The following is a 17,473-nucleotide window of genomic DNA, read 5'->3' on the forward strand; positions in this document are numbered from 1 at the left end:
CTTTAGCCTAAGGTCAGTCAGGACTCGGTGCACACACGCTGCACACTCTCTCTCCTAATTACCATCTCTCTCCTCAGCTTCTATTCTCACACCACCGTCACAATCATCCGTCCTGTGCTGTCAAAAATGTTCTCCTCCGAAGAGCTGTGGAACTCAACTGAACAGGTCTGGATCAACGGCTCCCAGGTGAACTTCTCTCTGGGAAGACGTGGGGGCGATGACGAGGAGGAGGAAGGAGATCAGCACCCCTTCCTCACAGACGCCTGGCTGGTCCCCCTCTTCTTCTCCCTCATCATGCTGGTCGGACTCGTGGGCAACTCTCTGGTTATTTATGTCATTTCCAAACACAGGCAGATGAGGACAGCAACTAATTTCTACATAGGTGAGTAAGAGCAAAAACTAGTATATGCAAATTTGTATTTCTGATTTCTGGTTGTTTTGTCACAAAACAAGATGCAAAAACAGGTTCAAATAAAGAACATCCTGGGGATCAGTGGGCTATCATGTATATATGTGCTCCCAGAATGTCAAGTCTTATAATAATTTAATGTATGTCTCTTTCATATATCCTGTAACACTTCATCGCATGCCAATAGTGGGTTCAAAACACCCCCCGGGGTTCACAGAGAAGCTCAATGTAATTTCACTCACTCTTCATTTGCCTTCATTAGTATCCAGCTACCTGCAAGAATGTCCACTTTGATTAAAGGTTTCACTTTCACCATTAGAGGAACAGAGAGGTGTTGACATGTGTCCTGAATCACAAGTGGGTGCAAATTGTTTCTAAGATTGATCACCTAAGAAGAAAAAAAGGGGGCATAATAATTATCTGCTGGGGGTGTTTTGGGAGCTGCATAACATTTGGAATTATTAGTTTGTGCAAGACAGAATTTTTTATCGGACAAGTGCTCAGGGCTTAAAACAGGTGTCATGTGTTTCTGCTTATTTGCAAAGGGTTTGGATCCCCTGCATATAATACTCAGGGGATTCATGATATTAATGTAATCAACATAAAAAAAAAAGTTTGTACATCACTGATGCTGCAGTTGTTGATATTATCTCATTTGTCGTTTAGTTTCAGAACAAAAATACCCAGCGAGGAATGGTGCGAGATAAAAGTCAGGTTTCTGCAAGTTTTAGCAGAATTACCAGAAAATCTACATCATGAAAATGAATGTGCGTTTCCATCCACTGATGTTGTGTGAATATTACGAGCCGGTTCATTGAGATAAACGGTGGTGCTAATTGTCCAGTCGGAGTCCATTAAACCATTACTGAAGAAGAGGGAGCAACAAGATGGTGTAATTAAAAGAGTTCCAGCCTCGAATACAGAAAAACAAATGTGATGGTTTGTTTCTTGTAGTAATTTACAGTCTTCTAGTTGCTACACAGATCAGATGCTTCATGTGTGGCGCAGAAGGTTTAGTAAACATTTACATTTTTAACCCCTCAAATTTCCACTCAGGTGCTTATTATAGACAAACAGAAAATGTGTACAAAAACAGGTGGAAACACACATGGAGATTTCATCAGGAGGATTGCAGTAATCGTCTGTGGATCAGTAAAACAAGAGAAATCAAAGGAGTGCATCAATCATGCACCTGTCTTATATCTCTGCTGGTATTCAGTGCACACAGACCTGAAACCTGGGTGATTGATTTTTGTTGAAGTCAATTACAGCACCTCTTATAGAGCCGTGATGTCACTGTCACTTGATGAGAATTGCAGAGATGACTGATTGGCGGAGGTCAAGTCCACAGAAAATAAGAATTAAAAATAATGAAATACATGAAATTAAAGAATGTCATATAAATACTGTACATATATGTAAATCAGCTTGTGTAAATGGTTTGGTCTGTAATTTACTGCATCTGTTTTCATATAGGGCCCCGTGGATGTGACAGGAATTTTGATCTTTGATAATATCTCAAGGCCACAGAATTGAAATAGTTTAATATTCAGCAACATTAGATTAGCGCCTGCACCATCTGGCCATCCTTTCAACATAATGGTCCAGCCACTATAATGTGATTAGATCAGTAAGTAAAACAAACAGGAGATAGCGCACGGCATATCTGTCAGAATGACAGATTATATGGAGGGAGAGAAAGCGAATCCAGACCAGACTACCAAGGTTATCAGCGCAGCCTCTGCTTGGTGTATCTCAACATGAATGTTTTTGAGTGCATACATATGAAGATCTGTTTGCCACTCTGAATTTAAATTGGCATTTCATAAGTGTTTGTGTGAGTCTGTGTGTGTAGGTGTCAATCAGTCGACAATCGCTTGATTTTCTTAAGGTGCCTACAGCATTTCATGAAGTAAACATCAGATCCACCTCCCTCGTCTCTCTAACTTTCCTTTTTAGAGTCACCAAACTCACAAACAACAGTTCAATTAACAAGTTGAAAACATATAACATATTTACTGCAGAAAAAATGCACTGGGTTTGTTTAGATTGTGCAGATGTTGCTTGGTGTTATTCAAACTCCTGGTAGATAATGATACTGTGTATTAAGCATGCACAGTTAGATTTCTAACTACGTTACGCTTTTGTTTCCAAATAGTTCTCGTCATCTGAATTTATTTAAATCTCATGATGTTGCCCTCACTATCAGATCTGTAATGCACCAGAAGAAAACAGATAAATATTCGTTTAAGGTTTATTGCAGTATTATCCAATTATCCACAATGCAATTCAGAATCAATTAGGATTAATTGTGTTATTATACATGGATTTTTAATGTCCATGTTAGACTCATGTAACAATCATCACAATATCAATTCAGACTGGATGTGATGCAGGGTTGCAACCTATTTTCATTATCAATGAATGTGTAAATTATTTTTCTTGATTAATCCATTGGTCCATAAAAAGCCCAAAGCTCAATTCAACATATTCAAATGTCTTGTTTTGTTCCACTAACTGTAATAACCCAAAGATATTCAGATTAATATAACAGAGGACTAAGAAAATGCTCACTTTTGAGAGGCTGGAACCAGAAAATTTGGGGCATAGTTGCTTTAAAAATGACTTGAACGATTACTTGATTATGGATAATAGTTTCTTCACTATCAGATCGTTTATCACTAGGGTGAATGGTGGCATAGTGGTCAGATGTCTGTCTTTTTTCCTCTGGAAATGTTAAAGAATCAATGTGACATTTACCTGACACACCCTTAGTTATACCAACTGTGCAACACTGTGCCGTACACTTTACTCCACAATTACTGCATGCTGTTTTCTCCCTGTGCAGCAAACCTGGCTGCCACTGACATCATCTTCTTGGTGTGCTGTGTCCCCTTCACTGCCACCCTCTATCCTCTCCCTGGATGGATCTTTGGCAACTTCATGTGCAAATTTGTTGCCTTTCTACAGCAGGTAAAAACATGTTTTTTACCTTAGCAATCATAATTGACTTCTTCTTTGGCCCCATAAAATGTGCTTTCACACCCACAGAAGTGTTATTTCACTGTGCTTTCTGCCAAAGATACTGAGAAAAAGGACATTTTGCTCCATTTGCTCTTAAATTGAACGAAACCCCAATAATCATAATTTAATAAATTTTTCTCACAGCTTTGGTACAATCTAATGACCTTCTGCATGAGCAGCCAGATGCGTTCTGGTTTCATAACTCAGCTGTGTGAAATTAAAGAGTTTAAAATGAAAGGAATTTAAATTTCAGAGCTTGAAAAGACCTGCTGCTGAGCCATTGTAAAGGTGCAAGATACACAGCTGGGATCTGATTTATTAAAAATATGCAACTCACAATGACGGAAAAAGGATGTCCATGCAACAATCAGAGAAAGAAAAGAAAAAAAAGGTCTGCCCAGCATCGACTGCTGACTGAGAACAATATGTTTCTACAAAGTGCGGCTACACATTGCTAAAACTAATGCAGTCAACAGGCTACACAACAGACACACCTCTACAGCTGAATCAACATTCATGAGGATTAATTGCAGGACTGTTGCATTAGACTGAATTATTTTTTGCATTAGGTTTACACAATAAACTGACAACTGTATTTTGAAGGAATGTCATAGATGCCACTAAAAGTAAACCAGCACCAGGCTGAAAGGGAACATTAGATACTGTATGAATGGATCCCAACATTTTTGCATTGTGACCCTTCAAAGCAACGCAACACACTGTATATTCACAACCCTTTTCACTGGTTGCATAACATGTCGGAACCATTTCAAAGAGCACTGATGCCTCCATCCCTGAAAGGTTCAGGTGTTTTGAGGCCTGAATGATTTCTCAATCCATCTCTAGCTTCATCTCATAAAAAAGAAAAATAATAAAAAAAAATATATAAAAGGCACTTATAAATACTGTACTTCATGCACCTGCACCTTGTGGCACTTGTGTCAGATGCTGAGGCTTTTATTCTCAAAGGCTTCTCTTTGATCAACTATGGCTTGGATTGTACCTCAATAGTACGTTTCTTGGGACAAAAACCAAAAGTATTTGTATGTGTGAGCAAAAAAAGACAAATTAATGCAGGTAAATAACTATCCTGAAAAAAATACACCATTTTTCTAGCAGCAATATCTTTTGTTTTCTTGTTTCTTTTCTCACAACCCCTTCAGTTTTGTTTTGTGACCTTTAAGTAGCTCTGATCCATAGGTAGCAGCAGCATTGCTTTGCCCTGTATAGACATAGACAGAACAAGGCTGTTAGCCACTCGGACTATATAGACTCTTAAGTTTTACCTTGTCTGTCGGCGACTGTTCAATGCACCAACAAGTGAAATGACTCACAATAATTAATTCTCGGAGTTTTAATTCCCAGGTCTGTACAACATCACCTTAAGGTGCAGCAATAATTGATTTTCTGTGTGTTTTTACTGTTTTGGCCACTTGGGGGCAGCGTACCAAACTGTAAGCAACAATATCATTCATTTGGAGTTGTGTTTCCTGCCACATTGCAAAAGTCCAATACTTAGTCTTGCTGCAGCACTGCTTTAGTCTACCAACTGCTGAAGCAAATATCTGTAACTGTAAATAACTAAATCCTCCACTATGTTCACCAATATAGTCCCTCACTTTGTCTGTCTGCTCTTTAGTGTTTAGGGAGTTTATCAAAGTATTTTTTTTTTCAGTAAAAACCCCTGCTGATGAGAGTGGTGAGAGTGAACCAACAACAGTGAAGTTGCAGGTCATAAAACCAAAACAATGAGCTGAAAGATGCTAAAATGCTCTGTAGACTTAAGAGCAGGTGCAGGGTTCGGTTTTAATTCTCTGTGGGTTTGTCACATACATGAATTCATCTGATCCTTTGTTGATATAAATTATTGATCAGTGTGGCTTTAATTAAAGCCCTTTTAGTAGTTTATGTTTCAGTTCACTGGATTTTCTTTTCCCCTTTCCTCTTAGATTTTAAATTTTGAAATACAACCACTCAGGGAAGCTAAATGTAAAATATATGGCCCTGCACTATGTTCAACAGCTGGTCTCTAATATTGTCCAGCTGTTGTTTGGTGCTGACCAGGAGCTGGGTTTATCAGAGCTGGAGACAAGGACTGATGAGAGCAGTGAGTGCTGAAGAGAACTGCAGAGTAGGGGCGTAACTCTCTGTGACTATCATTACATAAAAAGTCAATTTATTATATCCATTATAAATCCAAAAATATCGATCTCTTCAGCTCTAAAAACAGCCTGCAGTCTTGGCAAGAAGTCTGCAGCACAAACTTTATACACAGGCAGGTAGTAAACACTGGTGTTTTCTTGCTATTGGCACATGTTGGAGACGTAAACCTACATTTCGCTTTTGCATTCTGTTATTACATGCCTACACTTCCTCTCTTTGGACACATGAATTATCAGGGGGGAGGCTGGGCCAAGGCCACAACCTGCTGACTCCATGCTGCTTATTCAAAGAGGAAGGTCAACTAGAACATCCTTAAATGGACAACCTATGACAATAAGTGGGCATTATGCTCAGATTTTAAACTGCCATGCTTTCTGTTAAACTGTAATTATACTGTGCAAAGCACTAATAACTGCTGGCTGCCCTAAAAATAATGTTCATTGAGCACCCAGAGCCAAATAGCTTGGAAAGGCCACACTGTCACTAAGAGTCTAAAAGTAGAGGAGGGTTACCACAGCTCCCGTTTAGTTAATAAGCAACCTGTCAAGTGACGCAAAATATAAACCAACAATAAATAAGACATAACCTTCCTTTGGGAAACTGAGCTTAACTATAATGTGCAGTAAATTTCAAGTAGTTAAAAGTGTACCTCATTCATTATGTAGATAGGAGGGAGGACGAGACAAACTGTCAGGAAAAATGCAGAATAACAAGATATACATGGCTAGTTTGAGCATAAAAGCATAATTTAGCATAATAGACTATGATGTCAGTGTGTGACGCAGGGCAGGGACACAAGCAGGCAGAGAGGCTAAAAGGTTTTAGTGTGATTTAGTTTATTCTTCTTTATCTGAACATGGAGACTTGTAGCTTGAGTCTGAACATTTCTTTTGGAAGATGGAAAAGGCACTTGTCTGTCATACAGCTTTAAACACAAAGCTATATGACAGACAAGTTCTGTTTCACCCAGCCGTTTTCTCTGCCTGTTATCATCATCCAACTCTGCATGTTTTTTTGTTTTTTTTTATGTTTTAATCAGTTACTGTGAAGGGAGACCATCCACCATTTATTACTGCATGTACCCGAGAGAATGGTAATGTTTGAGGGTTTGTATTGAGTATAATGACACAGGGGAACTCACCACTCTTTATACCACTCTAAGAAATATAGCCTGTTAACCTAAGAACGGTCTCCAAATTTCAGTTAATGAAAACTACCAGAGGGGAACAGCAGGTGTGGTGACCCATGCCTGCTGTGTTTACATCCATCATCATCAGAAGATTCTGTTTGAAACTTCGATCCCTGATTCCCTGCTGGGAAAAATGCTCTGTGGCAACTGCACAATACACAGTTAGGAAAGAGGAAGTGAGTAAGTACAAAAAAATCAAAACTACCATAAAGTCAGGCCTGATAGCATCAGCATACAGCAGGTCCAGGGTGGAGGATGGTGTAGTATTATCACATTTACATGATTATACGTTACGGTTGATCTCAGCTATAAGGATCTAAGGAGGCGTGGGGGAACATGTTCTCTCAGTAGAGGTCATTTGACGCCTTGGGAGAAATTATTTCACGGTTTGTACAACACAACAGGAAGGAGGAGCCAAACACAGACACAGACCGGGCAGCCAGGAATGGTTCAGTGATGTCAATGGAAGAGATTGAAATCACTCACAAAACAGGTCAGGGGATGGCAAAAACAAGGTGCACAACATGCATGAATGATACACAACAATGTGGCTGGAGAATGATGGCTGGTATCGATACTGTGAGCTGATTGGAGAATTGGAAACAGGTGTGGAAGTCAGGGAATGAGAGACAGGTGAGCAGGTGTAAAAAATACTCTAAAAAGTCCATTTGAAAGTAAAGACCTACGTACATCTCTCATTTTATTTTCTCATCACCTTGTATGACCATTTTCACCAAATGGATCCAAGATAGGGAAAGTGGCAGCACAGTAACTCCTTACTTACAATCACAAACTGTAATTTCATATCAATTGTTTTTTTGTATAGATTGAACAAACATGATATAATGTAATAAATCAGTAAGCTTTGGTGGCTTTTTTTGCCTTGGGCAGAGCCAGACTAGCTGTTTCACTACATTAGGGCTGCAACAAATTATTTTCATTGTTAATGAATTTGCATATTTGCTTGAAAAATGGTAATTATTCATCACAATAGTTCCCCATCCATTTTCTTTCAATCAACGAATTGATTAATCAAAGAAATTTTGCACTAAATGTTCAGATATAGATCTTCTCAGCTGAAAGTGAGTAATCATGTTTTAAAAAAAGTGAAACTATTCCTTTGAATGCAACTTAAACACATTACATTTAAAACAACAGATACAAACCACTATAAAATACTGATACAGCCAAGATGTACATACTGGTAACCAGTAGGACTTTAACAACATCAACATTAACAAGTGTGCAGCATACTGTTACTACTTTTATCTTGTGTAATATTCACTATTTACTGATTACGAACATTATCTGTGAAAACCTGTTTCTACTTATTAAAAATGAGAATGTCTTAATGTAGCTAGATATTTTATTTGTCCATTAAAGTGCATTATTTAAACGGATCTTGAAGAGAAGCAAGGAGGAGGCAGTTCTTTATCATGACACCGAATAAAACATGAAGACACAGAATTATTTTCATTATTTGCACTCTCTTGTCCAAGCCTCTAAAGACACAATCATGTCCTATTGATTTAACAAATACATTGTGCATCAAAAGATCCACCTTGCACAATTCAATCTTTCCCCACATCACTAAAAGAAATGAGAGGAAATGGTTTTTGCTATTGAATACACTGCTCAGCTTATGATCTAAATATAGTCTCTTTCCAATGTCCAAACCTATTCCTTTGAATAGACATTATGTATCAAAAATAACAAGGCAGTGTGTTCTTTATGTACCAGATGTCTTAAAAATTGACGGACTGCAGTACTATTTTCCTCAGTGGCCTCAACACTGAACTCATCGTGACCCTTTTCTTTCTCTCTCATTATATCCTTTGAAACCCTGATGTGTTGCTCTAAACCTCTGGAGGCCGTGGGTGCTAGCTTAACGGACGTAGATAAGAGGAGGAGAGAGAAAGAGGCAGATTCATACACAAAAGAGGGACAAAATTAGATTCCATTTGGAAAACAGTGCAGCGAGAACTTCTGACTCCTCATTTCTCACCTTGCTGCACATATTTCAAAGTGATATGAATTACCTACATATAATATAGTATGACCATCAGAGGTCCATGTATTTGAAGTGAGCACAATATCATTTTCTGAAGAGGATGAAAAGAAGTGTGAGGCTTGTTTGCTTTCTCATTCTGCTCTGAGGGAAAGCAGTGTACAGATGTGTATGAGAAGAAAATAGTCTTTCTAGACAATGTTTGTTTATTTTCATATTGAGAATATTTAGAATTTTGTATATTTCAAGATCTGGGTGAGTCAAACCTGCAAATATACCTAAACAATCCTACTGTGACATGAATTCTGCATTTGGCCTTGAATTAGCATTCTTCTGATGTGCCAGAATTTAATTGAATCAAGCATCATTGAACCCCATTAAAAACGAAATTGAATTATTTGTTCATACGCTAATTAAAATACTCACGACAAATGCAGTTTCCTTTCTGCTTCCCATCTTTCTCATCCTCTGTATGCCCCATGCTTTTCAGATTCATAGCATGAAAGCTCATTAGCAAAACAAGACAAGCTGGTTTCTTGAGGATAAAGAAAAAAAAGTTGCTTGAACTTCTCCTTTGCTTTGTAATGAGGAGCGAATAACTACAAGGCTGGACACCATTAGAGCAGTGGGGGCTAAATTTCTCTTGCAATATGATCACTTGAGCTAGTTTAGAAGATCTTTCAAGTTTGTGATGGACTCTCTGAGAAAACACAACTCGTCGTCGCAGGTTATTTAGAAACAGAACTGCATTCTTTTTCATCTTGCAACATGTAGACCTGAGAGTTTAAAGCCCTGGAAATCTACATTGACAGATATCTAGAGTTATACCTTTAACAATACATAAATAAATATCTTCCAGTGTTTTTGTTGAATCTAGTGCGTTTGATATGACTAGAGCTGACAGACATGGACATTGTATTGGCAACAAAAACGAGTTCTGCTTGTTTTATCCTGTGTAGTTTGTCATAGTGGAAGACAAAGGCAAAAATGTATTATGTGACACTGATTCAAAGTTCAGTGATGGTGAAGTCAAACAGTAATCACCACAAGACACAGCATCCTAAGGAAAGCAATCCAGTCCATCCGATGATGAGTTTGTAATGTCTCCTGGCCAAGTCACAGCAAGCGTTAATGCCTCTGCGATTGCCTAATAATAACAGACAAATAAAAGCTCATGTGCAGCACAAGTGACTTGAATGGATGAATCCTTTGCCTCACAGGAAGCGATCCGCTTACTGCGAGATGTAGAAACTGTGATGTGCTGGTTATCAACAGAAAACGAAAGCGTACAGATAAAACTATCAACAAACCAGAGTCAAATTTCTGAGGTTGTGTTCAAACCAAAAAGAAAAAACAGATTCACAAGAATTATCACTGCAGTAGATAAGGGAATTATCTGGTTTTACAATATTACGTTTATCAGGGGATAACGAAAACTACTATACCACTACTATTCTGAATGTTTTCTTATGGGCATTTCGTCTTCCTCATTATGCAGCACATCAAATCTTCTAAAGATCCTGAGAAAATGTAAAATCTGACACTGACGTCACACGTTGCTTTTGAAAACCAATCAAAAATGTGTCTTCTGCCCTGGGCTTTCATTGTAGTACTAACACTAAATTACAAGTGAATCTGCATTCTGCTGTCTCTGACACAAAACACATTCAGAGTGCAGTGCTAAAACATTGCACATATGTCTCACTGTCTTTCTTAGGTGACAGTCCAAGCCACCTGTATCACTCTGACTGCCATGAGTGGAGACCGCTGTTATGTCACAGTCTACCCTCTGAAATCCCTCCGCCACCGTACCCCGAGAGTAGCCATGATCGTCAGCATCTGCATATGGATCGGTCTGCCCTGTTCCTATCATAAAAAAATGATTCTCTTATCACTTCTTCTGCATGTAATCATTTTAATTAATTGTGATAATTAAGAGTTTCATAAATAATCAGGCCCAATTTAATATAAAATGGGTAAAATAAAGTGTGTAGGGTTTCAACTACTTCAACAAACACAGTTTTTTGTCCTGCCCAGGTTCCTTCATCCTGTCTACCCCGATTTTAATGTACCAGCGTATAGAGGAGGGTTACTGGTACGGTCCAAGGCAGTACTGCATGGAGAGATTTCCCTCTAAAACACATGAGAGGGCTTTCATCCTCTACCAATTTATTGCTGCCTACCTGCTACCTGTCCTCACTATCTCCTTCTGTTACACTCTGATGGTGAAGAGGGTGGGTCAGCCCACTGTGGAACCAGTAGACAACAACTATCAGGTATGGCCAAGGTTTGTTTCGCTTTGTTTTGTGTTTAATGGGAACTGCTTTTAACTTTATGATACAACTACAACTAAGTGGCCGAATACAACTAATGTGAGCTAATTGGTTAGAAGTTTCTTCTCCTCTTTGTATGGTGGTAGTACCGGTCCTTTTTTTCAAATATTCGTTATCTTGCTTTTAATGTTGGCTGTCTTTGAATGTGTGTTTTAATGCACCTTTCTTTAAAGCAGCTGTGAGCAATTGTTTAAAAAAAATGGATCAATGACTACGTGTAATGAAAAGGGTTTTGTTCATAGTGACAAACACAGAGAAAATTACAGCCTGGCTGCAGTTCCCCTAAGGCTCTAAGGACTTCTCAGCATCTTTCAAGTCTTCGTTTTGGTTTTTTTGCTTTTACTTCAGACTCATCACTCTCATAATGTTTTTGGGCGGCAGGAGGCAGCTGTTTTCTATGGAGTTCACATTGCCTGTTAATAAAAATAGAAAGGTTTGGCTTTTTAGTTGACAAATAAGGACTTGAGTAATTTATAATCTAAATGGTTGTGGCTGTGGCTCTTTGCCTGGAACATTCATCCAATAAACTGCAAAGACCATGCAAAGAAAAACTGAGAACTGCAAAACAAACAAAAAAAAAAAAATCAAACCAAAAAAGAGGTAATACAGTCACTCTGTAGATGTGTTTAAACACATCCCATTCAACTAACATACTGGATGATCCCACATTTCTTTTGATTTTCTTTAATAGATAATATTAACTACAGAGTATTCCGTAAAAATCTGTACGCTACTTACACAGCACCAAAGACAGAAAGACAGACACAGTTAGCGACCATCTGATGAGCATAGTGAAGCATTTAGAAGCTCAAGAGCTGGTAGAAACAAAACACACACTCAAACATAAAAAAAAACACTCCAAGTGAATGATAACTGCTGCGTTGCCACATATCTTTTGAATATGTAAATGAGCAAATCTATCAATTCACCATATCAACCTGCGTGTTGTGTTCACAGCTTGTTTCTGCTGCCCCCAAGTGGTAAAAAAATTAGTTATTGCAGATTTTATTTTTTGTGTTGTGTAAAAAAGTTCCTCTCCTCTCCTCTGCTCCTTAGGTCAACCTGCTGTCTGAGAGAACTATAAGTATCAGAAGCAAAGTCTCCAAGATGGTGGTAGTGATTGTCCTCCTCTTCGCCATCTGCTGGGGACCCATCCAAATCTTCGTCCTCTTCCAGTCTTTCTATCCAAACTACCGTCCGAACTACGCCACATACAAGATCAAGACGTGGGCCAACTGCATGTCTTACGCCAACTCCTCAGTCAACCCCATCGTTTATGGTTTCATGGGAGCCAGCTTCCAAAAGTCCTTCAAGAAAACCTTCCCCTTCTTGTTCAAGCACAAGGTCAGAGACAGCAGCATGGCTTCAAGGACTGCCAACGCTGAAATCAAATTTGTTGCTGCAGAGGAAGGCAACAATAATAACGGAGTAAACTGAATCAGACAATAAAAAATAGGAAGAATGAGATCGATGTTTGAATCCACAGTAACGATAAGCGAAAGCCATGGCCACAATAGAGCAACTTGCTGATTTCAAATGGACTATGACTGAGGCAATGTTTGGCATACACATTTTATTTATGTTAATGAATGCAATTAATTAGCAAATTTATGTGGGTAAACACTGACTCATAAAACAGATGGACACTCACTGTGTTTGGCACAATGTGTTACTTTTTCCACTGCCAAAACCAGCTGTTCATACAACATGTCATCAACTGAGCTGCTAAACACCTTGGCCTAATAACAGAGTCCTTCATACCTGATGACAAAAGAGGAAAATGTGGTCGAAAGCTGCAGGTGGGGAGTCCCAGTCCCTATAAGATCTGACAAGTTCTGCAGTTGTGGTGTGGACTGTCCAGCCTTTGTAGTGAACATTGAATGTACATTTTGAATGGACAGTTAATACTCTATGAACAGGTTTTTTTAATTATTTAAAATGTGGTTGACATCTGTTGCTGACACTAGTGAAAAGGGAATAATTCACACTTTCAGTATCTGTCATCGTGGGAAAGGAACAGTTTCACATTTTGGAAATGTGCTTATTGACTTAGTTAGATGACATGATTAATACCACAAATATGAAGGTAGAGCCAGGAGATGATTAGCTTAGCTTAGCACAAAGGCTTAGCACAAAGGGGAAACAGCTCGCCTGGCTCTCATCAAAAATATGCCTATAGGAGCACATCTGAAGCATAATAATTAACCTGTAGCTTGCTTGTTTAATGTGGCTCTTGTTCTCCAAGATATAATTACAACAAATAACTCATACACAGAAAACCACAAGCTATCACTTTTACTTTTCTGCTTGTATATAAATTAATTAGTCAACTTTAGAGGTGCTGGAAGACATATTTTTGAACTTTGACATGCTTCGAGTCTTTACGTATGCTAAGCTGAGCTCATTGCCTCCTAACTCCAGCTCCATACATGTGTTCTTGTCATATCAGAGTTATTGTTATTTGAGTTTCCAACATGTAAACAGCACTCGTGTCAACTCTGAACTCTAAACTGGAAAACAGGCAAACATGGATACCTCACGTCAGCCAAGGTTTATTGGTCAATGTACTGCCAAATAGGGGAGGGCGATCTGGCAAAAAGATCATATGACAGTCTTTTTGGGTGGAATCCCAATCCACGATCTTAATCATGATAAGCATCCTGTTTCCGCTCTGGTTTTATTGTGAAAGTTCTGAGTTATGGTTTGTATAGTTCTGCCGCTATGATGCTTCTTTTGGATGTCTGTTTGCCTGCCAAAATTCTTCGCCCACAATGGTGTCTTCTCTTTACAAATTGTATCACAACCAATCACACTTTTTTCTTAGTTCATGTGGAGTATTTGTTTGGACAGCACTTATTTATTTATGAGGTGCTATAAGTGTTTTGTTTTGAAACTTCAGTCCAGCAGACTGCAGATCTTGGACTGCAGCTGGTGGCAGTTGTTCTTGTTCTGCTCCTTTGGAAAAACTAAAAATAGCACCTTTTAATAATGCAATCTGTACGATTCATCTGAAAAAGAGATCATATGCCAATGATCATCCACAATATAAGATCAGATCTCCCAGCCCTACTGCCAAATTTAAAGGATATACTGCCATATTGTCAATTTAACCCTGACTCCCTGACCAACTCTGTAATTATACAACCATCTTGACTTGATGATGTGAATGCTCACAAATCGTCTCCACCTCCATCATCATCATCATTCCCACAGGATGTGAATATGGCATTAAGGCACAGACCTGGGCATGGTATCGATCTTCTTTTCTAACTCTAAGCAACAAATCAAATTTCTCAAAATGTCAAACTATTCCTTGAAAAATATGTCTGTATCTTGATTACTTGTTGGGTGACTCTGCAAGGTAAAGTGCGTCTCCTTTTCATACGCAGTTCCCAACCTAAACGCCTGAACATAACACAACAAACATCAGTGGTTGCATTAAGGTTACTGTCAAAGTTCAAATACCTCTCTAGTGTCTGCAATGGAGACACTGACAGGAGCCTCCATCCTTCTTCTTTAATCACATTCAACCAGCTGTGAAACAGTGAGCTCAGGGTAACACAGTGCTTTTCTCTTTGGAAAGAATAAAACGAAACACAGCCTGCATCCAGTTTCCATGCTGCCAAACGTGATGAGTGTGGGCTGGCTGAAGTACGGGTTACAACCGGTGAAGCATAGACGGTGTTTACCTTCTTTTGTGTCAGATATACAAACATTCACGCCTTCCTCAATACAAGTGCATACACAATCGCTCACAACTGTAGAAACATGCACACACATACACAGACACGCATTCCAGGTGTTGTTTATTGTAATCAGTTGTCACATCTTCTCTGAGAAACACCTTTGAAAAACACCCTCACCCCGTATGGCCGGCGTCCTATTGGAAGAGAACATTTTTGACGGAAAACCTCTTCGGCTGTCTTACAATAGAAAACAGCTTTATGATTGTTGATAAAATTATAGATCAGCTGCCAGCTCTCCACTTTTTAGATGCAGCCCTTTCTCTGTCCATTTACATGCTGACACACAAAATCAGACTTCCAATTATGGCACAAAAAAGTCTGTTAATGCAATTCTCATTTGCATTGTAGATTCTGTTGGTGATCAGGGCTCCATCTGAATGACATCAAAGTGTCTTGAAAGGAAATCCAAGGTGCTTGTGGCTGCTATAATTAGCCATAGATTGGTAACAAAAAGGTTTTCAAGGACTGTTATTAATTAAGAAAACATTTTAACATATTTTACTAGCAAGTTGTTAAGTCTTCAGCAATGGCCACCTTGATGTAACTAAATATAATGTAATCTTACATTGTTCAGTAGCACATGAATAAACCTGAATAAAGCTCTAGCACAGCAGAGTTTGCTTTTGCTCAAAAAAGCAAATCGACTTCCATTTCCTTAAAATGATTCTGAGTTGATTGGAGATGATTAGACCTCAATCTATAATTACATTTTTAAGAAAAGCCAACAAAAAGAAGTGTCACTCAGTGTCAGCAGCAAATTCAGCATGAAATAAATGACATGGAATAAAAGGTCTGAAGTGCTGCTGTTAAACATGTTAGGACATATTTAATTGAATGCTAATGACTGCTTGTTGCTTTTTAATGTATGCTAATTGTGCTGCATTTCCTCCACGTGGAGCAATGTACTGTACATCCATTTGGACCAAAGTCATGAATAATATGTATGTTTTCTGATTTACATTAAGTATTCTCTTGTATCTACGCTTATTCTGTCATTGTGACTCTGTTATATGTCCGTTCTTGAGTTCAGCTTTAACATTCTTGTACAATAAAATACAGTTGCCATTAGATGTATGGTTAAGCCATTTCAAATCAAGAATGTTGTGGTGAAAATGACAAGCAGTGATTATTTGACCGTTTCTCAGGGTTATGTGCAGTTTTACTTCTAACTTATGAACAGAGGTGATAATGTAATGGAACCATTAATTATATAATTTATTTTGTTGGTGCCAATCATGCATTATCCAGCAAACAGATATGTAAACATTGTAGAGCGCCTGTAGAACTTCATATTGGCTGAATAAATGCTTCACATTTGCACAGGAAATCATCTGGAAACAATGTGTTTCCTTCTTGTCAACAATTTAAAAAACTTGACTTCTTGACTTTCTGGTTAATATTCTGAGTAAATTATTAGATTCTATTTAGTAAATTAAAAACAATTGTCTATTGTAGAATTGTCAGGCAGATCAAGGAGTATTTACTCTAGTACTGGTTAATAGTATAGTTGATAGGATATAATCAGAATTTAAAATTAGGTCTCCGGTTAACACAAGCTCAGCTCAGCTTTCAGATTTTAGTCTATGACATAAAGTACATCAAAAATTTGGTACAGACACACATTTCATACGAAATTAATTGTCATGAATTTGGTGATCTCTTTACTTTTTAGTCATCAGACCAAAATTTTACTGTTTTCAAAGCTTGGTTTGTGACCAACCTACTGCAAAACTAATGACACTGCCAATCATCCATGCAAAACAGTCCTATGGTGCCCAATGGAAACCTTCATTAAATAAGTCCCCATTGTTGATTTTCAGCAACCATGACTCACCATTCCTGATCAGAAGATCTGCCCACATTGTACTTGGTGATAATGACCTTACAATGATGAGTCCAAACTCCATTGTTGTCTATTTAGCACTGAATTAACTGTAGCTCTGAAAATCATGCACCATACAGGAGGCTTTTACATCACTCAGTGCCAGGTTGAGCTTAATAAAGGCTGCAAGAAACAGCAAGTAGACAGGATGTGGGAGGTGTTACGCATTTACCTTGTACAGATGCAGAATAATCAGTAGAATAGTGGTAAGTTGTGCCAATAATTTTCAGATGTCTGCAGAACATTAAGTAGATGTAACAGTTCTCAAACTGGGAAGAGATAGAAAAACATCCAATCAGTTTAGAAATTGCATCATTATTTTATCAAAATAAAAAAGCTAAAGGCCTGACTTTGCGTAGCGTTCACACCAACATCAAAAATGCAATTACAAGTGCTCTGACTTGGCATTTCAAATAATACTAAAAGCGTCTGGAGGTGAAGGCGAGCGCATGAAAGATATTAAATCACTTTTTACATGTACAAATAAGCGCAACAATATAAATGCCTACCAGCGGTGACCTGCCTCTAAGTGTATACCTTTATGCCCTTTTAAACTATTATTATGTCTCACCTCTTGGCCAGATTTTGGCACTTCTTTTTGGCTGTGGACTTCCTATGTGAATTAGATTCTTGTCTAATCTTACATTCAATACAATCACTGTCTTGGTTGTACAGAAAAATTACCCACTATATGAAGCATTGAGCAATAGCTTTGTTTA

At 38.3% G+C, this 17,473-nt stretch overlaps 1 protein-coding gene across 1 annotated transcript; it reads left to right on the top strand.

Annotated features, from left to right (window-relative positions):
- The first annotated feature begins 126 nt into the window (after positions 1–126).
- Positions 127–12,563, top strand: LOC111231007 (G-protein coupled receptor 54). Its single transcript, XM_022757938.1, has 5 exons — positions 127–382; positions 3,258–3,382; positions 10,511–10,646; positions 10,831–11,069; positions 12,183–12,563. Exons 1-5 carry the CDS (start codon positions 127–129, stop codon positions 12,561–12,563), a joined length of 1,137 nt encoding a protein of 378 aa, XP_022613659.1.
- Positions 12,564–17,473: the final 4,910 nt, after the last annotated feature.

This window comes from Seriola dumerili, unplaced genomic scaffold, assembly GCF_002260705.1.
Source record: "Seriola dumerili isolate Sdu_G_001 unplaced genomic scaffold, Sdu_1.0 BDQW01000291.1, whole genome shotgun sequence".
Classification (NCBI taxonomy): Eukaryota; Metazoa; Chordata; class Actinopteri; order Carangiformes; family Carangidae; genus Seriola; species Seriola dumerili.